Raw genomic sequence first — 21,022 nt, 5'->3', positions numbered from 1 at the left:
TGGGGGAATCAGAAACATTTCTGAAAAGAGGTAGCACTTGAACTGAGCTGAAGGAATGAGGGGTTCTAAGAAACAGAGGTAAGTATGGAAAGTATTCCATTGCCTGTACCAAGGCAGAGAGGCTGGAAATGCAGCAAATAGGACAAATTTGCTAGTCCAGAGAAGATGTGTGTGTGTGTGTGTGTGTGTGTGTGTGTGTGTGTGAAATAATGTAATAATAACTAGCATTTATATAGTACTTTAAGGTTTGTAAAACATTATACAAATGTTATCTCATTTTATCCTCACAAGAACCATAGGAGGGAGGTGCTATTTTTATCCCCATTTTATAAGTGAAGAAATTGAGACCAAGAGAGGTTAAATGACTGCCTAGGGTCACACAGCTAGAAAATGTCTCAAGTCATATTTGACCTCAGATCTTTTGGATTCAAAAGATCTATCCAATGCACCACCTAGCTCCCTGGAAATATAGGCTGAAGTCAGATTATAAAGGGCTTAAATGTTAAGAAAAAAAAAGGAGTTTATATTTTAATCTAAAGGCAAAGGGGAGCTACTGTAGCTTCTTAAGCAGGCAAGTTACACGATCATACTTGCACCTTAGGAAAACCACTTTGGCAGTTTATGGAGGATGAATTGGAGAAGAGAGTGACTAGATGCAAGATCAATTAAGCTGTTACTGAAATAGTCCAGAAAAAGCAGTCATAAAGTCTTGGGAGAAATGAATGAATGAATGAAATATTTATTAAGTGCTTACTATATGTTGGGGATATGAATAGAAAAGTTAAAAAGTCCCTGCTCTTAAGGAGCTTACATTCTAATGGGGGAAACAACACATAAGGAAGTTTTCAGCTGCAAGTCAGATGGAAAAGTCCTATCATCCTTAGTAATGGCAAAGCAGAAATTAATGCTGCTTCTTTAATACCAGTTCCACTGATAAAATTGTATCAGTTTCTGATGTTGAAGTATTTGACAGTGCGAAGAACTGGGAAGAACTTTCTTTTCTGGGTCTTCGGAAGCTGTGGTGATGACCTCTGTAGGAGCAGTTGCCAGGCTATATCTCCACAGGCTATATGATCCACAGGTATGAGGGCACTGGGCTGGAAACAATACTACTCCCAAGGCTTTTGTGTTCAAGGTCCTGGGCTATTTCCATCAGGATCTGTGGGGAGATGGTGGTCAAGGTGATGGTGACAGTTTGACTTGCCTGACACCTGCTACCTCCTATCTCAACCTCAAGATGCCTTGCTACTTCCTCAAGGTTGGGTTATGTACCCTGTGTGTGGCAGTTAGTTGACAGTGGGGATGGCTGGCCCCTTCTCTCCAGGAGTCACTTCTTCAGATGATGGCCATGAAGGCTAGAAGCAAGACCAGTGGTGAGAAAAGATGAAAAAGGTATTGAGGAAGTAGAACTTAAGACCTGGAAACTGATTGGATATGGTTGATGAATGAAAGTGAAAAATTAAAGATGACATTTAAGCTGCCAACCTAGGTGACAGAATAAATGGAGATATCCTTTATAGAAATAGAGAATTCGGGAACAGAGGTGAGTATAGGAGGAAAGATAATGAGTTGTGTTTTGGACATCTTGAGTTTGAGATGCCTATGGGACATACAACAGAAAGCTTAAGTGAGTGATTGAAGTTGGAGATGTAGGACTGGAGTTCAGGAAAGGGATATGAACTGTATATGTGTATGTGTGTGTGTGAGAGAGAGAGAGAGAGAGAGAGAGAGAGAGAGAGAGAGAGAGAGAGAGAGAGAGAGAGAGAGAAAGGAAGGAAGGAAGGAAGGAAGGAAGGAAGGAAGGAAGGAAGGAAGGAAGGAAGGAAGAAAGAGAGACACAGAGACAGAGTGTGTGTTAGATCTGCAGATTTGGGGGACATCTGCATAGAGATGATAATTGAATCCATGGGAGCTGATTGAGAGTATAAGGAGAAAAGAAGAGAGGGTCCAGGACAAAGCCTTGGGGGTGCTTGGATAATGAATCTGCAAAGAAGACCAATAAGGATCTATGCAACAGAGAGGGAGAGAACTTTGACAGAGAAATGTCAGGGAGGAAAGTAAATAGAATGGGGAATGATCAACGGTGTCAAATGTTGCAGAGGTAAGGAAGGATAAGGACTGAGAAAAACTGGATTTGGAAATAAAGAAGTTGTTGGTAACACTGGAGAGAACAGTTTCAGTAAGGGGGTGGGGATGGAAGTCAGATTTCAAAGAACTGAGAAATGAAAAGGAGGTGAAAAGTGGACATAATGAATGTAATAGCCTTTTCTAGTAGTTTGGCTTTGTATGGGGAAAAAAGACAATACTTTGAGGTGATGATTGGGGGGGCAATTTTTTTTTAAGAATGAGGGAGATTTGCTCATATGTGTGGGCAGCAGGAAAGGAGCCAGTGGATGAGATGTTGAAAATTAAAGAGAGATAGGATGATTGAAGGAGCAAGCTCCTGGGAGACCTGAGAGGGGATAGGATCGTGTACAAATAGAAGGGCTGGCATTAGTGATGAGGAGCTACTTCATCCTCCAATATTAGGGTAAAAGAGGAGAGAATAGAAGATGATGCTGAGGTGATCTGAAATAGAGAATTGTTGAGTAGAATGAGTCTTGACAAATGTCCGCCATGCTTTCTAGGCACTGGGAAGACAAATAAAAGAAATAGTCCTTGCCCTCAAAGAGCTTCTGCCTTGGGATATCGCCTGTACTATACCTGGTGGGGGAAAGGAAGAGATATAAATGTGTCTCCTATAATTGTGTGTTCAGGGGAGTTGGTATAATCAAAGCAAGTAGTCACAACACTCCCCTAATACAGTGAGAGTGTGTGTGTAAATCTCTGTGTGTGTGTGTGTGTGTGTGTGTGTGTGTGTGTTTGTTTGGGGGCAATGGATGGGGGGAGGCAGTGTGGAATTTGAGAAGAAGATGGAACCAAAATACGCCATTTCTGAATGGTTCAAAAGAGAAATGAGAACCATGAGAACAGAATTAATGGCCTGCATGGCAAAAAATAATAGACAGAATAGAGAAACTGGACTCTTCAATGGCAAGCCTTACCAAAGAAACAAAAGAGAAAACAATAGATCAGGAATACATACACAGAAGTGAAGGACAATCTAGAAGAAGAGAAGCAAAAAAACAAAAACAAAACCCAATAATATTAAAAGAAAATGTGCTTACTTTGAAAGCTGATACAGATTTTGAAGACAGGATGCATAGAGACAACCTAAGGATGATAGGTCTTTCAGCAGAACATGACAGACAAAAAACTTTAATATCATCATGCAGGAAATAATAGAAGAGAATAGCCTAGAACTTGTGAACATAGAAAATGAAATTTCAATAGAAAGAATTCACAGATCATCCCCAGAGGGAAAAAATTCAAGGCAGTAAACTCCAAGACACATAATGCTTAAATTTAACAATTCAATTTGATTAAGAAACAATCAGTTCTACAGGAGATCAGTAGAAAGACCTTCAAATATAAAGGGAAAGGACATTCAAATAATGCAAGACTATTCTATACTCACTAGAAACTTAAGAGGTAATGGAATAATGAGCTCCAAAAAAGCAACAGAGTTCATGATGCAGCCCAGGGTGCTCTACCCTGTAAATCTGAGCTTAACTATATGTGAAAAAGATGGAAGTTCAATAATAAAGTGAAATTTAGAACATTTTTAGAAAGAAAACCTGAACTGAGGCAATTATTTGCTTCTCTAATACCTCAAACCACAGAAATACAGGAGGAGCGAATAAATATAGCAGCCAAGGACATCAACATCAAGATAATGACAGCAGAGAGACCAGAAAGAAATTTCTTTTTAAATATACACAAGGAAACTGAGATGAATGAAAGCAGAAGTCAGATGGAGGTAACACAGCATGAGACATTTGGACAGAACTTGGCAATGCCCTGCCTTATAGCTGAATCAATGTTGGCTTTGAGTTTTTGATTTTTTTTTTGGTAGCACATTACAACATGGGAGGGTAGCTAAAGTGGGGGATGAGGGAAACAGGGGGATAGAGAGAAATGTATGATGTGCTGGGGTCAAATCAAGAGTTTACAAGGGAAGAGAGGGAAAAAAATTATAACTTGGAAGAAAACTCCAATATTAAAGACAGATGGAAGAACATATGAACCTAATTCATAACTTTAATTATGAACGGATTAAATAATCCAATAAAATTTGAAAGAATGACACATTGAATAGGAAAACAAAATCCTATAATTTGTTGCTTATAAGAAACACATTTAAAAATAAAGACATACACAAAATAAAACTGAAGGGATGAAAAATTGTACTACATATCAAGTGAACCCCAAAATGCGGGAGTTTGCAATCATGATATCTGAGAAAGCAAAAACAAACGTTCAAAAAATAAAAAGGAATAAAGAAACTATATTATGCTGAAAGAAACCATAGATAACAAACCAATGCCAGTAATAAACTTATATGTTCCAAATGCCTTAGCATCCAAATTCATTAAAGAAAAATTATCTGAACTTCAAGAAGACATAGACAATAACACAAAAGTGACAGAAGAATACAATATATCCTCTCAGTTTTAGATAAGTATAAAAGAAGATAAACAAAAAGGAAAATATGGAATTGAATGAATTATTGGAGAAAGTAGAGTTTAAAAATTTATGGCATCTTCTAAATCTGATAGCAAAAGAATATACATATTTCTCAGTAGCACATGGAACTTTTACAAAAACTGACCATGTACTAGGATACAGAGATATTGTAAACAAATATAAAAAGGTAGAAATAGTTAATACAACCTGTACAGACCATAATGCAATAAAAATAGAAAATGATTCAGGGACCACAAACAAATGATAAAGATCCACATAGAGACTTAACAATGAAATCTTAAATAATGAGTGAGTCAAAGAACAAATCATGGAAACAATTAACAACTATATAAAAGGAAATGATAATGATGAAATAATATACCAAAATTTCTGGAATGCAGCTAAAGCAGTCCTCGGGGCAAAATCATATACTTACAAACACATATTAACAAAATGGTGGGGGGGGGGAAGAGGATTAATTAACTAAAAATGCATTTAAAAAGCTAACAAATAATAAGCATAAAGAGGAGATATTTAAAATTTGAAGGGAAACATAAACTGAAAATAAAAAACCCCACAGGAATGATAAACTAGTTCTTTAAAAAAAAACTAATAAAATTGATAAACCCTTAGCTAATCCGATTGAAAAGAAGCAGAAAAATCACATCAATAAAATAGCAAATGAGCAAAGTAAAATCACAGCAAAGCCAGAAGAAATTTTTAAAAATCAGAACAAATTTTGCAGTTATATACTAACAAAATTAAAAACACAAAGAAATAATGGAATACCTTCAAAAATATAAAATACTCAAACTATCAGAATACCACATAGAGATTTTACATAATGCAGTCTCAGAAAAGGAAATAGCTCTAGTTGTAAAGGAACTACCAAAGAAAAATTTCATGGCCCTGATAGATTCACAGGAAAATGCAATTAAACTTTTAATGAACAGTTAGTACCCATGTTGTTGTTGTTATTATTCAGTCATTTCAGCCATGTCCGTCTCTTTGTGATGCCGTTTAGGGTTTTCTTAGCAAAGGTACTGGAGTGGTTTGCCATTTCCTTCTGCAACTCATTTTACATTTACTGAGGCAAACACAGCTAGTAAGTGTTAGTGCCTATATTTTACAAATTATTCTGAAAAATTAAGAAAGTACCTTACCAGAACACTTTCATGAGACAAATATAGTCCTAATATTTAAAAACCAGGGAAAGAAAACATAGAAAGCAAACTATAAATGTACATCATTAATGAACACTGACTCAAAAATTTTAAACAAAATTTCTATCAAAGAGCAATTTATCCAAGAAATCATTCATCATGACAGAGTGGAATTTATATCAAGGATGCAAGGATGGTTCAATATTAGGAAAACAATTAACACGATCAATCATATTAAAAACCAAGATATCCCAAACCACATGTTCATTTCAATAGATGCAGAAAAAGTCTTTGACATCAACACTCTTTTAGACTAAAAACTCTACAAAGTATAGGCATACAGAGACCTTTTTTTTAAAAAAAAAAACATATATAAAGCATCTATCTAAAACTAACAGCAAGAATGATATGCAATGGGGACAATTCTAGAACCTTTTCCAATAAATATGAGTGAAGCAAGGATGCTCACTCTCCCTCCTATTATTTTATATAGTCCTGGAAATGCCAGCAACAAGACAAGAGAAAGAAATTAAAGTAACAGGTAAAAAGGAGATAGTCTTATCTTATATTTTCCAAGTAAACCATCATTATCATCAGCACTTGGAAAATCCCAAGGAATCAGCAAAGACATAAATTGTAGGCCACAAAATAAATCCTCAAAATAGTTAGCATTTCTACATAACAATAACAAAACACAAGAAGCAATATCCTATTCCAAATAACTAAAAAATGATTTAAATATCTGGGGATTAACTTTCCAAAGTATACAAAATAATTATATAGATTAAACTAAAAAGTGCTCCTTAAAGAAATTAAGAACAAATTAAATACCTGGAGGAATATTCAGTGCTCATGGGTAGGCCATGCCAATATAATAAAAATGACAATACTACGAAATTTAATTTATATTTTTAATGTCATACCAATCCAATTACTAAAAGGATACTTTACAGAACTTGATAAGATGATAAAATTCAATTGGAAAAACTAAAAATCTAGAATATCAAGAGACATGCCGAAAAAAATTAAGTACAAAAGGGGAATAGCACTTCTGGACTTCAAACTAGTTATCAAAAATATCTGGTATTGGTTAAAAAGGATAGCTAGGCAGTGCAGTGGATAAAGAGCCAGACTTAAAGTCAGGGAGACCTAAGTTCAAATGGGACCTCAGACACCTCTTAGTTTGTATGAGCTTGAGCAAGTCAATTAACCCTGTTTGCCTCAGTTTCCCCATCTGTAAAATAAGCTGGAGAAGGAAATAGCAAAATACTCCAGTACATTTGCCAAGAAAATCCCAAATGGGGTCATGAAGAGTCAGACATGAGTGAAATGACTAAACAGCAAATTGAATTCTCTCATCTCCTTCTATCCAATTCTGGTCCAAATGTGTCATCCATTGAAGATGGGTAAGCCCTAGAGGTTGTTTAAACAATTATATATTGTATTATGAACAATAGCATTACTTTATCTAGTTGATCCGGTCAGTATGGATCAAACTCCTTTGAATAATTATGGGTCTCATTTGGAAGGTTCTATAATATTTTGGAGTTTGATCCGATCAACATGTTGTCCTCCACCAAAAGGAGCAGGAATCCCTGTTTGCCTTGGAAAGCATCATGTACAGTTCATGTTAGCTAATATATCAGAACACTTCAACTATAGCTCATAAGGTCAGCTTGTAGTGGGAAGAGAACTGGATTTGGAACCAGAAGACTCAAGTTCAATTTTTTATTTTGCTACTTAAAACCTATGTGACTTTGGACAAGTAGGTCACTTTTCAACATAGTTAAGTTTCCTAATTTGTTAAACAAAGGGGTTGTACATGACCTCAGATAAGGAAACTGGAAGAGATGATCTGAGGTCTCATCCAGCTCTAAATCCTCTAATTCTATGAATTCAGATTATGCTAAAAAGCCAAAGAAAAATAAAGATTTTTTAATTTATTAGGAAAAAATTAAAAAACAGGGTAAAAAGCATAGGAAATGTTTCTGGCTTTCACATGAAAGTCAAAGATGTGTGCTGACAGCTCTCCAATAGATATTTTCTGTTTTCTCTTGCTGTGCTATTCATTCTTTCATAGGATGTGGGAGTCATTTGTCTTTAATAGCTAAAATTACCTACATGGCTACTGAATATTCCTTTTTCATCCGTGGTATGAGAATGCGCAAGGAAAATAAGATTGTTCTCTTGTGGGGTCTGATCAGAGCACACTGATGTTTACATGATACCATAGCAGCATTCTAGATTCTCCTGACCTAAGGAACCATTTCCAATCATGGCCTCAAATGATGTCTTAAGTGCAAATCACCTCCTAGAAACATCAAGGCAGAACAAACTTTAAAAATGGAAGGAAAACTAGGATAGCAGCCTTTGGACAGAGGGAACACGACCTGGAGTGAATAGAAGTTATTCAGGAGACATGAAGGACAACACGTCACCCAGACATGTCTGATGAAGGGAGTTTTCTTGGCCATAACCAGAGGGCGTGCTGTAGAGAAACTACCTTGGAATAATGTCATCTTGTTGGTTTTAACAGAATGAGGGCATGAAGTTGGATGCCGATGCCCCAGGGAGACGACAAGTGTTGACTCGGGCATTTGGCCATTTTGGTCAAATGAATTTACCATCGGCAAAAAAATTAGCATCACCCTGGAGAAAGTTGGAGGCAGCTGGGGATAGAGTGGGATGGCCAAGAATGCACACCTGGGCTGAGCCCTTCTTTGGAAGGGTCTTCCCATGGCACAGGTGTGCTTTCTGCTTGTCTTCTACTTCAACATTGTTCATTGTTCCCCTTCACTTGGTTTCCTTTCTATGATTCAGAGGGCCATAAATGGCAATGACACTTACCTGTGGCCAAAAAATGATGGCCTAACACCAGCACCTTGCCTCAAATACAGACTCCCTTTGGGGGGAGGGCAATAACAGCCTCTGTGCTCTAAACAGTACCCCTCATATTATAGACCAGAAGGTAGCTTCAAAGTAATTGAATATAATTAGAGCTATATTCACATTTCCAATCACTATAATTCTCCTTTACCCAATTCTACTTGCTTATGTTATCACTATCTCCCATTTTTTGTGGATAGGAAGAATGTTAGGGAGACTAAGCAATTCGTTAAGGTATTAGAGCAGTATTCTTTCCATCCCTTCCCCAATTAGTTCCAGGCTTGTACATTGTACACTGATTGGGTGAGAGAACCAAGATGTGCTAGCTGGCTGCCTCTAGCAATGTGTGTGAAGGACAGATAAACTCTATGTCAGCAAATGGGAGAGAAAAGCAGAGTCAGCATTATTTCCATATTCTACTTTGGCAAAATGTGATTGATTTTTATGTTAAATGGCCAAGTAATTGTTGGAAAAAATGTTCCAATTACTGAATATTCTCAAGATACTTACTTGTAACGTGGGAGTAAACAGGTAAGGCAGAGAAGACATCCTCGTTTCTTGAGGTTTTTGGGGTTTTTTTTAAAGAAATATTCCCACTCTCATAATTCTCTAGACTGATCTAGTAAATGGAAGCATTTTAAATTCACATTAAAAATCAATGACTACTAAATGAGCACATGAGGCTTTTATTTATAATTTGATTGTGATTTTTCAGGACAATAGACTAGATTAAAATAAATTTCTCCTTCACAAAAGGTGACTATTACATGATGTTTATCTGAGAATACCACAGTCAAAAACCTTGTTTGAATAATAGTACAAAAGGAATCCCCACAATTGTCAACAAAATGTATTGAACACAAAAGGAATCTTTGAAAGCACCTAGGGATTGTATAAAAATTGTATTAAATGGATTAAATTTCTCTTGGAAAGGTTTTGGCTTCTTTCTATCCCTGGTTCTTGGCCTCTGTGTTCATCACTTTCACCCTTGTGACCCATCACTCAGCTCTAGCCCTGAGCAGATAATTGACCCCAAAGAGCATTTCTATAAACTTCAATCCCATGGAAAGATTCAACCATCCAGAAATGAACTATGACCTGAAACAGAATCATGGGATTTTTGTGCTTAATGTTACATACATAGTAAACCTTCCTATCCCCAGGACCATACAACCTTTCTACAGCTATAAACCTTATACCATGAGCTAAGCAGCCCCTCAGAAGCCAGTCTTGCTCACTTCTCCCCTTCCCTTTATTTCCTCCTTCTTTCAGACTTAGGGGACTTCAAAATCCCATTTCTATGCAAGAAGCACATCATAGCCAACTAATGTTTTTTGCTGAGTTGAATGAACATCAGGTTCCTCATTAACCAGTCAGTCTGTAAAACTGTACTCTTCTATCATGAGTAAAAAGACCCCAGAAAGACTTCCTAGTCATTTCCTCCATGTCTATATTTAGGAAGAGAGATACTCTCATCACACAGGACAGATGGATTAAAAGTTCCACCACTGTTAAGGAGAGAAAGAGAGAAAGCCCATCCTGATTTCAGAGCCTTTTTAAAACCACAAATACAACACAAGGACTTCTAGAGTTGTTTCAAGTCTGCAGACAGCCACACAAGAGTTAGACGCTTAAATCCAAAGTCCAGAACGACAAAAGTAGTGACCCACAAAAGAGTTTGGCAAGAAAACATCTTGATCTTTGTTCTCTTGGTCTGAAGTCAGGATATTGCCTTCATGGGATGATAGCCTGAAGAACAGTTGTAGTTCATGATGAAAAAGTGTGCTTTCTTCCATCTACACTTACTCCAATAACATTCCAATCAGGTCTTATGAAAAGGGGCATAAAGGGCCCTCCTTTGAACCCACCACCTGGGACATACAACCTGTGCCATGGGAGTAACTCAGAGCAGATATCCAAGCAATGCAGAAATATACACAGGTACTTATAGGTCTTGTCTGAGTAACGAAGTGTCAGCCTGCTGGGTCAGAAGAAAATGCTCTAAAGTAATAAGGCTGGTGTTTTCTCAGTAGAAGATTCATCACAAGTTCTTAATTAGGCAGCTGGGTGGATAGGGAAGGAAAACAAAGAGATGGTCAGACCTTCCCCATTCAAGATAAGGAGAAAGCTGCACACAATTAACAGCAGGTCCAGCCAGGTGTGGATACTGTTTGCAGGTTGATGTAGTCACCTTGTGTGGGCAGAGATGTGCTGCCTTCCCTGGTATTGGCCATCATCTGTTCAATAAGGACTCTAGGAAATAAACTAGAAGTCAGACTGAGGAGCAGGCTGAAGCAGAAAAAGAGAAAAGGCAGACATTCCAAATTATTCCTTTTTTTAAAATCATCATCACTGTCCAGAAAAAAAAGATGAGAGGTCTGCTTGATGACATTCTAGGAACCTTAAGGAGAGAAGAGAGAGTCTCTGATCTTGAGAAGTTATTGTTCTAATGTGTTCCTCCTGACCCTGTCTTGCAGGGCCCCTGGCACAAGTGAAGCACAGAACAGGTGGAGATGATAGGAGGAAGTATGACTAAGGGAGAGATGGGAAAGAATCCTACTTTCAGCAGAGAATCAGTACCTACTTACCTCATAGCTTCATTAACATTTTTGTTCTCCTTGACTGATGTTTCAGTCCAGCCAGTGAAACCATTCTCTTTGCTGAACCGGTCAATCTGGTCCCTTGTCACTGCCCAAGGGGATAGGTCACTCTGTGCAAGTGAAGGAAGACAAGGAAATGTCATAAGGTTCACAGTTAGAAAAGCATTACTCAGATGATTGCATTAATCCCGCCACATGGACTCAACACTCAGAATGCCACTAAAGAACTCTAGGGCAACTCTCTTCCTTCAGAGATCTTTGAAAGGAACCTAGGATCCTAGGCTCAGAATCCCAGAATTTTAGAGTTAGGACTACAGAAGCCATCTAGTCTGACCTGTGTGGGAAAAGGAACATCCCCTAGAACATACCCAACAAATGGTCACTTTCCTTGAAGTTCCTCCATGAAAGATTTCATTGCAGCCCATTACCTACTAAGACAGCCCATTCCAATGATCAGGAAAAATAACTGGATATGAAGCCTAAATTTGATTCTCTGTAACTTCTGATTTCTGCATCCGGATAAAAAGAACAAGCTTAATTTTAATTTAACAAGTTTAATTATTCATGTAGAATAGAGAGTCTACATGACAGTCTTTAAAACACCTGAAGACAGCTATCATGTACATCCGCCCCCACCTCTCCCCCGCCCAAGTCTTCTCTACTTCAAGCTAAACAGTCCCAGTTTCTTCACTAATCCTCGTATAGACTCAAGGCCCTTCATGATCCTAGTTGACTGCCTCTGAACATTCTCCAACTTATCAATGTCCTTCCTAAATTGTCACCTAGAACAAAACATAATTTTCCATATGTAGTCTGACCAGGGAGGGCACTAGGTGGCTCAGTGGATAGAGTGTTGAGCCTGGAGTCAGGAAGATTCCTCTTCCCAAGTTCAAATCTGGCTTCAGACTCTTAGTAGCTGTGTGACCTATGGGCATATCACTTAACCTTATTTGCCTCAGTTTCCTCATCTGTAAAATGGGCTGGAGAAGAAAATGACAAACCACTCCAGCCAAGAAAACCCCAAACAGGGTCACAAAGAGTCAGACATGACTGAAACAATTGAACAAGAACAAGTCTGACTAGGGCAGAGTCCAAAGGAACCATTACCACCTCATTATTCTTGGAAGCTGTAGCTCACATAATGCAACCCAAGGGAAATTTTTTTTGTTTTTGTTTTTAGGCAATTGGGGTTAAGTGACTTGCCCAGGGTCACATAGCTGGTAAGTGTCAAGTATTTGGTCTGAGGCCAGATTTGAACTCAGGTCCTCCTGACTTCAGGGCCGGTGCTCTATCCACTGTACCACCTAGCTGCCCCCTCCCCAAGGGAAACACTTTTGAAAGAAGTTGTGTGGCCTAGTAAATACGGCACCAAGCCGCCGAAACTCTCTGACCCTCTGTTTCCTTGTCTATAAAATGAGGTGGTTGGATGAGGTGGCCCTTCGGGTCCCTTTTTCAAATTCTAAATCTATGATCCTATGGTCCCATTACCCTTCAACTACAGAACTCTGATCAGTGTAGTGCTCCATCATGAGTTCAGAAGAATGATGATGAAGCAGGCTGCCCATCTCTTTTTATTTTTTAATTTTTAATTAATTTATTTTGAATTATCAACAATCACTTCCATAAGCTTTTGAGTTTTAAATTTTTCTCCCCTTCCCTTCCCACTTCCCTTCTCTAGATGGTGTGCAATCTGATATAAGCTATACATATATATTCCTATTAAACATATTTTCACATTAGTGATGTTGTAGGTAAGAATTAGAACCAATCGGAGGAACCAGCGGAAAGAGTAAACAAAACACAACAGAAAGAAAAAAAATAGCAAACAGTATGCTTCTATCTACATTCAAACTCCACGGTTCTTTCTCTGGATGTGGATAGCATTTTCCATCATGAGGCCTCTGGAGATGTTTTACATCCTTGTATTGTTGAGAAGGGTTAAGTCTATCAATATTAGTCGTCACACAACGTGGCTGTTACTGTGTCCAACGTTCTCTTGGTTCCACTCATTTCATTTAGCATCAGACCATACAAGTCTTTCCAGGATTTTCTGAAGTCAGCCTGTTCATCATTTCTTATAGCACAATAGTATTCCACGACATTCATATACCACAACTTGTTCAGCCATTCCCCAATGGACGGGCATCCTCTCAATTTCCAGTTCTTTGCCACCACAGAAGGAGCTGCTATAAATATTTTTGTACATATGGGTCCTTTTCCCGTTTGTATGATCTCTTTGGGATATAGCCCTAGAAGTGCTATTGCTGGGTCAAAGGACATGCACATTTTAATAGTCCTTTGGGCATGGTTTCAAATTGCTCTCCTAAAATGGTTAATTTCCTCAACAATTTATTAGTGTTCTAATTTTCCCACATCTTCTCCAACATTTATCATTTTCCTGTTTTGTCATGTTGGCCAATCTCATAGGTGTGATATGGTACCTCAGAGTTGTTTTGATTTGCACTTCTTTAATCAATAGTGATTTAGAGCATTTTTTTCATATGACTATAGATGGCTTTAATTTCTTCATCTGAAAACTGCCTGTTCATATCCTTTGACCATTTATCAGTTGGGGAATGACCTATATTCTTATAAATTTGACTTAATTCTCTATATATTTTAGAAATGAGCTGCCCATCTCTTTACAGAGAGGTGATGGACTAGAGGTACAAAAGAAGACATGCATTTTTGAATTTAGCCAATATGTGGATTTGTTTTGTTTGACTGTGTTTATTTGTTACGAAGGAAGGTGTCCATTAGTTGGGAAGGTGGGGAGGAGGGGGAAGAGTTAGTGATAGAGATGCAAAAAAAAAAAAAAAGGAAAGGCAAGAACGATTGGGACATCAATATAATATATAAAACATTTAAAAAAACCAAAAATTTTAAAAGGGACACAAACATTTTAAAAGGGCAATTTTGTTACTGTGTTAAATTTAACTTATACTTTATCTTTTTTGTTCTTCTTTGTATACTATTCATATTTGTTGATGACTATTAAGTTTACAATAAAAAAGAATTTTTTAAAAAAATGCAGTCCAAGCTCATATTAGTTTTATTGGCTGCTACATCACACTGCTGACTCATATTCAGTTTGTAGTCCACTAAACTGCATCTAACTATGCCTCTTCCATCTTGTATTTGTAAAGTTAACTTATTGAACCCAAGTTTATAGGAATTTATATTCATCTCTATTAAATTTTATCTTCTTAGCTGTCATTCAGTGACACGGCTATCCCTCCCAGCTTTGTATCATTGGCAAATTTAATGAGTCTGCCATCTATGCTTTTTTTTTTTCAAGCTACTGGTGAAAATGTCAAACAGCACAGGGTCGAACACAAATCCCTGTGGCACTCCACTTAAGACGTCGTTCCAGGATGACATCAAACCACTAAGAATTACTCTTTGGATCCAGCCATTTAATGAGATCTCAGTCATTCTAACTGTACCCTCCTCCAGCCTTTCTCTCCACGTTTTCCAAAAGAATAGCATGAAAAACTTTGTTAGATACTGTCGCCCAGATCTGCCAATTTAATACCAGATGACTGTACCTGTCCTAGAAGTCCAAAATTACCAAGTAAGCCAGCCATGACATCTCTCTGATCATAAATAAAGTGATAAAGTAGGGGCAGCTAGGTGGTGCAGAGGATAGAACACCACCCCTGGAGTCAGGAGGACCCGAGTTCAAATCTGATCTCAGGAGCCAAGATGGCAGAGTAAAAGCAGTGACTTGCTTGAGCTCTCACCTAAACCCCTCCAAATACCTGTAAAAAAATGGCTCTAAACAAATCTGACCTCAGACACTTATTAGCTGTGTGACCATGGGCAAGTCACTTAACTCCAATTGCTTCAAAAAAAAAAGTGATAAAGCACATTTCTCTGAGCTGTATACACACACACACACACACACACACACACACACACACACACACATACCTTGTTGGCTAATAACAGGCAGGGCACAGGCTCCCCACTGGGCAATGTGAGCTTACAATCTAAGTCTTGCTTCCACCTCTGGCTGTTGCTGAAGGTGGTGGCATTGGTGACATCAAACATGATGACACAGGCTGAAGCATCCCGATAGTACAGACGAGTCATGGAGGTGAATCTCTCTTGGCCTGGCAGGAAGCAAGAGATACTTGGTTATCAAAGGGGTAGTGCTTAAGACCATCCTAAGGCCTCTACTTCCCTTCTTCAATCAACTTCTGTTGGAGCACACAGCTGCTCATAGCAATTCTATTTTGTGTTTCTGCTCTGACAGATGAAAAGCCAGGAAGGGGGAATATTTCTTTGATTATTGCAGAGGTAGACAGCCTGCTGTGATAAGGACACTTGTCTAATTGGACCTTATTTAATCACAGAAATAAAGGTCAATGCGGTCATTTCAGAGATAAAATTTCCAGTTTCACAAGTCTTCAAGTTTCCGAAGATTCTGCACTGCTTTTCATTTTTTAAAATCTGTTTCTGATTTTGCCACCAAGCCTGTTCCCTCTGAGGATACTCAAGTAAAACAGATTTCTTCCCCATCCCTACTCCTAATGGTATTATTTTTCCTACTTACCTGCAATATCCCATAGCTGGAGCCGCACCATTTCTGAATCGGACCACTGGACAACCTTCAGAGCAAAGTCCACTGCAAAATCCCAACCAAAAATTAAATCTCAAGGACTACAGGTATGTGTGTGGGTATGTGTGTGTGGGGTGTGTGTGTGTGTGTGTGTGTGTGTGTGTGTGTGTGGTGTGTGTGTGTGAGAGAGACAGACAGAGAAAGAAAGTGAGAGAGAGACAGAGAGAGAAAGAAGTCAAACCTTCAAAACATATGGGACAGTAAGAGAGGAGAGGGGAAATTTGGGATAACTACTTTTCTTTTTCTTTTTCTTTTTTTGAGGGTTGGGCAATGGGGTTAAGTGACTTGCCCAGGGTCACATAGCTAGTAAGTGTTATGTGTCTGAGGCCGAATTTGAACTCAGGTCCTCCTGAATCCAGAGCTGGTGCTCTATCCACTGCAGCATCTAGCTGCCCCCCAAATTTGGGATAACTGCTGAAAGGTATTCAGTCAGATGCCAACCCCAGCAAACATCTTCTTTGCTGAATCATCAACCATGTCATGGATAGGTATACTCCAAAGCTCTGTCTTTTCTCTATATTCTCTTTAGGTAATCTCATCAGTTCTGGTGAGTTCACTCATCACCTCTATGCAGATGACTCCCAAATATGAATCTCCATAACTTATTTCTCTCCTAAGTGCTAACCCTGTACCACCAATTGCCTGCTGGGCATCCCTATCTGAATTTCCCATAGGCATCACAAACTCCAACTCATTATCTTTCATCTACAAAATCCACCATTCTATTCTGTCCAGGTTCACAACCTTGGAGTCACTCTCAATCCTTCCCTCTCCCACACCCCCTCTAGTCAATCAGAAGCCAAGTCCCATCTACCTTCCCAATGTCGCTTGCATCTGCCCTCATCTCTCCACTCCACTCACAAAGTCACTACTTCCATTGACCCCCTTACCACTTCTGGCCAGGGCTACTGTAATAGCTTTCTAATTGGTCAAGTCAATCCTCTTTCCAATCAGTCTTCTACACAGATGCCAAATTGATATACCTAAAAGCAGAGGTTTCACCATATCCCCCCCCCCCCTTGCTGAGAAGCTTCAATGGCTCCCAATTTCCTCCAAGATTAAAGACAAACTCTTCTCTCTGGCTTTTAAAGCCCTCCTAAAATAACTTCATCCTCTCCTTCCAGACTGATTTTATTTACATTACTCCCTTGATCCAAACTAGCCTCTATGCTGCTCCCTGTACGGGATGTCCTGTCTCCTGCCTCTGTGCCTGTGACCATGCTGGAATGCTTTTCATTCCTACCTCTACTCCTGGGAAGACCAAGCTCCCTTCAATAATTGCCCTGGTCACTTCCTCCAAAAGGTCTTTCCTAATCCCCTCAGTTGTTATTCAACTCCTCTTCCTAATCCACCAAAAAATCACTTTACATCTACTAATCCATGTACATATTGTTCCCCTCCCCCCAGACCATAAGCTCCTGGAGGGCAGGGACTGTTCTGTGTTTGTAACCCCAGCACACAGTAGGTGACTGACTTGCTGAACGTGGGCAGTGCACTACAGTGGAAAGAGAGCCAGATTTGGAGTTAGAAGACCTGGGTCTGAATACCAAACTTTTGTTACTTTTTTTATGCCCGCAGGCAAGTTACTTCTTTTAGCCTCAGTTTCCTCATCTGTAAATTGAGGAGTTTGGATTAAATGGCCTCTGAGGTCCCTTCCAGTTCTCTAAATATATGAACTCCATTTTCTGGTTGAGGAAAAATTGGAGCAACCGCTAATTATTATTATTATCTGTACTCTTCAATCAAGAGTCATGAAACATAGGGCTCTAATTACAGGGGGATGGGAAAAGGGACCATGGGATTACCAACCATTGACTTGGATGCACCTGCTTGCCCCCAGGTTTGTTTTATCTTTGTCATCCCTTTACAGCAGACACTTCAGACAATAACGCCTGATCAATCAGAATTAAAATACTTCTAAAATTCACATTAGAAAGAAATCAGCATGGGGCAGCTAGGTGGCTCAGTGGATAGAGTACCAGCTCTGGAGTCAGGAAGACCTGAGTTCAAATTTGGCTTCAGACACTTACCAACTTACTAGTTGTGTGACTGTGGGCAATTCACTTAACCCCAACTGGAAAAAGAAAGAAAGAAAGGAAGGAAAGGAAGAAAAGAAAGAAAGGAGTTAAGTGAGATTGGCAGAACCAGAATCTTGTACACATTGATGACATCATATATGGAAGAGGCGTCATGAAATAGAGGATAAAAATCAGCCTTGTCAGGAAGGTCTCCCTGGCAGTTCCAGTCTGGTTTCTGACATATGCAGGCTCCACCTTTCAGGCAACCCTCTGTAAATGACAGGTAAGAATCCAAGCTCTTTGCAAGTAGGAATTATTCCATCCTTTGTACTTATTCCCCGGGAGTAGCACCATGCCTAAATTTATTGAATAGCACTCAATAAATACTTGTTGATTGGTTAATGAATAGCTGATATGCATTGGAAGGAGTTTCCATACCAGGAATTTCCTATATTGATAAAACTCCCTGTCTAGAGATAAGATCTATTTTAATGTGATTAAAATTAAATTATATTTTAATAATAACATGAGGTAGCATGATATAGTGCAGTAGTGTCAAACTCAGAGGCTGCAAGACTCCCCAGTGCATCTAAACTAGATTAAAATGTAATTGGGAAATGTTAAACAAAATTATAAAAATACGACACAGCTAATGTTAATTGTTTTTTTTTCATTTTCTAAGTCAATACGCAGCCCACAGGATTAGTTTCTATTTGAGTTTGACACCCCTGGTATAGTGGATAGAGAGCTGGCCTCAAATCCAGGAAGACCTGGGTTCAAGTTAGATTTCTTACATATTCTGTCTGTGTTACATTGGGCAAGTCACTTAACCTCCCAGTACTCTGGGCAGCTTTTGAAGACTACAGGTGGAAGAGAGTTTCCTTACCTGGAAACTCCTTATCCCAATGAAATCACAGGTCTGTTTCCTGTCCCAAATATTAATTTGTAGTCACTCCAATTTTATGTGACAATTCTGTTTATCTCCAGATTGGGGTTTCCATCATGGACACTCTCAGTACAGAAACTGCTTTAAAGATGTATTAGTCACACATTTAGGTAAATGTTTACTAAGTAAAGCTAAAATATATGTTTAACAAAGCTCAGGGCAGCTAGGTAGCACAGTGGAACAGAGTACAGGGCCTGAAGTCAGGAAGACTCATCTTCATGAGTTCAAATCTGGCCTCAGACACTTACTAGCTATGTGAGCCTGGGCAAGTCACTTAACCTTGTTTGCCTTGGTTTTTAATCTATAAAATGAGCTGGAGACAGAAATGGCAAATCACTCCAGTATCTTTACCAAGAAAGCCCCAAACGGGGTCACAAAGAGTCTGACGTGACCGAACAACAAAAACAAAGCTAAGAGAAACTTGTGAACTACCTAGGAAGGGACACACAGCATATGCAAATATGTTTGCTGTTTGGTTAGTTTATTTGGTTCTACTTTGATAAACACGAAGGGTTTCAATCTGAACCACTACATTTATAATTTTTTTAGAATTAGGATAAAAAAGTCCCTCAGACAGGGACAGCATTCTAAGAAATATGTCCCCTCTTCTGCCTGCTACATAGATGCATCCTTTCCCATGAAATAAAAAGCATCTCTGTTGACAGACATCAGTTTCAGAACCCTGGTTGAGTACATATGCCACTAGAGAGAAATTAACTGTTGGTGAGCACTCACTCTCTTCTTACCCTCCTGCTCTTCTGAGGAGTGAAGTTGTATATCTCTCTAAATCCTCTTCAAATAACTCCGAGTCTATATCCTGGGCAATACAAGGCTAAACCTCACAAAAGTGTTCTGGGTGGGGGAAGGGTGGTGAATTATTTCATGACCCATTCCTAGAGCAAAGCTACAAGATCCTTCACCTCTCTGAAAGCCTTTCTAGGAATCATTACACCTCCACTCAATCTCCTTAGTTCACCCACACTCTCTGACCTTCCCCATTTCTATGAGCGATGCTCTCAGAGGGCCAGAGACCCCTTTGTGTGGTATGACAGCAGCCCTGGCTAGGAAAAGGAATTGCGGGGAAGTGGGAAGACTGTGTATGCTTTGGAACCAGAGTTTTAGTCCCAGCTTCTTGGACAGGGATAAGTGATTTGACCTCTGGCTTTCTAGTCTGTAAAACGGGGATGATATTATTTGTATTACCCTCCTTCACAGGCTAGTTACATAAAAGTATGCTGCTGTTATTATTAGTTAACCAGTGCCCTTTCCAAAAGCAGTTCAGCTGCCTTCTACACTCCCTGAATGTAATATAAAAATACGTCTGGCCCTAAAAATCAGAGAGGCCCCCAGAAAGAGGCTTGGCTAATGTCAGACTTCGAAAACTTAGCAACTACTTGAACCGCCTTCCCACTGTATCCCCTTGGCGATTCACCTTCACCAGCTGAGCCAAGTAAGTTATTACCCAAATCAATCCACTTCTGCACCTCGGCCACAAGTTACCTATCTCTAAAGACACCTGCTCCAACCCACCATCCCGAGCTGGGAACAGAACGGGCTTCCAGACCTGGGTTAGGCTGTCCCTCTCCCCGACCTGCCTCTCACCTCCCACGGTGGACTTGTAGTGTTTGCTGAAACTGTCCTGGGAGTACCTCTGGACGAGAGACGTCTTGCCCACTGCGGCGTCTCCCACCACCAGCACCTTGAACAGGTAGTCTCGGCTGCCCATGGCCCGCAGGAGTCAGGGAGATGAGACAGGAAATCACAAAGGGTGAGGACGGGGCGGGAGAGTCTGCAAGTTACGGTAACTGCTTTAACTTCTCCGGCGCTTACTTCGGTGGGGCTTACACTGATGAGAAAGCGAAAAAAGGGAAACTTTGCAGTCATCCACAGACGCTTCCTGGGTGGGGCGTGGAGAGCGAAGGCTGCCGAGCTGACCCCCTTCTCTGCACCACCCTACACTTTTCTTCTCTCTCACGACCTAGCCCCGTTGGCCAAGGAGGATGCTCCAGGATCCCGCCACGGAGTCCCCCCAAGTGAAGGGCTAAGTCCTGGCTAACTTCAGTCCACCCACGGAGGCCTGCCCGTGGCACGCAAAGGAACTGAGCGGAGAAGTGAAGTGGCCACAGTTCCCAGAAACCCAAGTCCAAATCCAGGTCCAGATTCTGCTCAACCCTTTCGCCTGCCCACCCCCTGCCCGTCACGTGCGGGAGAACTCGCAG

At 39.7% G+C, this 21,022-nt stretch overlaps 1 protein-coding gene across 8 annotated transcripts; it reads right to left on the bottom strand.

The window, feature by feature from the left end:
- Positions 1-719: 719 nt before the first annotated feature.
- On the bottom strand, positions 720-21,002 carry RAB29 (RAB29, member RAS oncogene family). Of its 8 annotated transcripts, none has more exons than XM_078156369.1 (6): positions 20,406-21,000; positions 15,774-15,845; positions 15,149-15,330; positions 11,204-11,325; positions 10,807-10,904; positions 9,286-10,678 (listed from the first exon to the last, which is right to left on the bottom strand). In XM_078156369.1, exons 1-6 carry the CDS (start codon positions 20,527-20,529, stop codon positions 10,671-10,673), a joined length of 606 nt encoding a protein of 201 aa, XP_078012495.1. In that variant the 5' UTR covers positions 20,530-21,000; the 3' UTR covers positions 9,286-10,670. The 8 variants fall into 8 exon arrangements, with proteins under 8 accessions (XP_020858740.1, XP_078012495.1, XP_078012497.1 ...); XM_078156371.1 differs by having other exon boundaries at positions 10,807-10,868; positions 20,406-20,997; XM_021003081.2 differs by lacking the exons at positions 9,286-10,678; positions 10,807-10,904 and adding an exon at positions 720-1,159 and having other exon boundaries at positions 20,406-20,997.
- Positions 21,003-21,022: the final 20 nt, after the last annotated feature.

Source organism: Phascolarctos cinereus, unplaced genomic scaffold (genome assembly GCF_003287225.1).
Source record: "Phascolarctos cinereus isolate Bilbo 61053 unplaced genomic scaffold, phaCin_HiC Scaffold_5;HRSCAF=322, whole genome shotgun sequence".
NCBI classification, from domain to species: Eukaryota; Metazoa; Chordata; class Mammalia; order Diprotodontia; family Phascolarctidae; genus Phascolarctos; species Phascolarctos cinereus.
The sequence above is the reverse complement of the archived record's forward strand: the minus strand, read 5'-3'. Positions and strand labels throughout refer to the sequence as shown.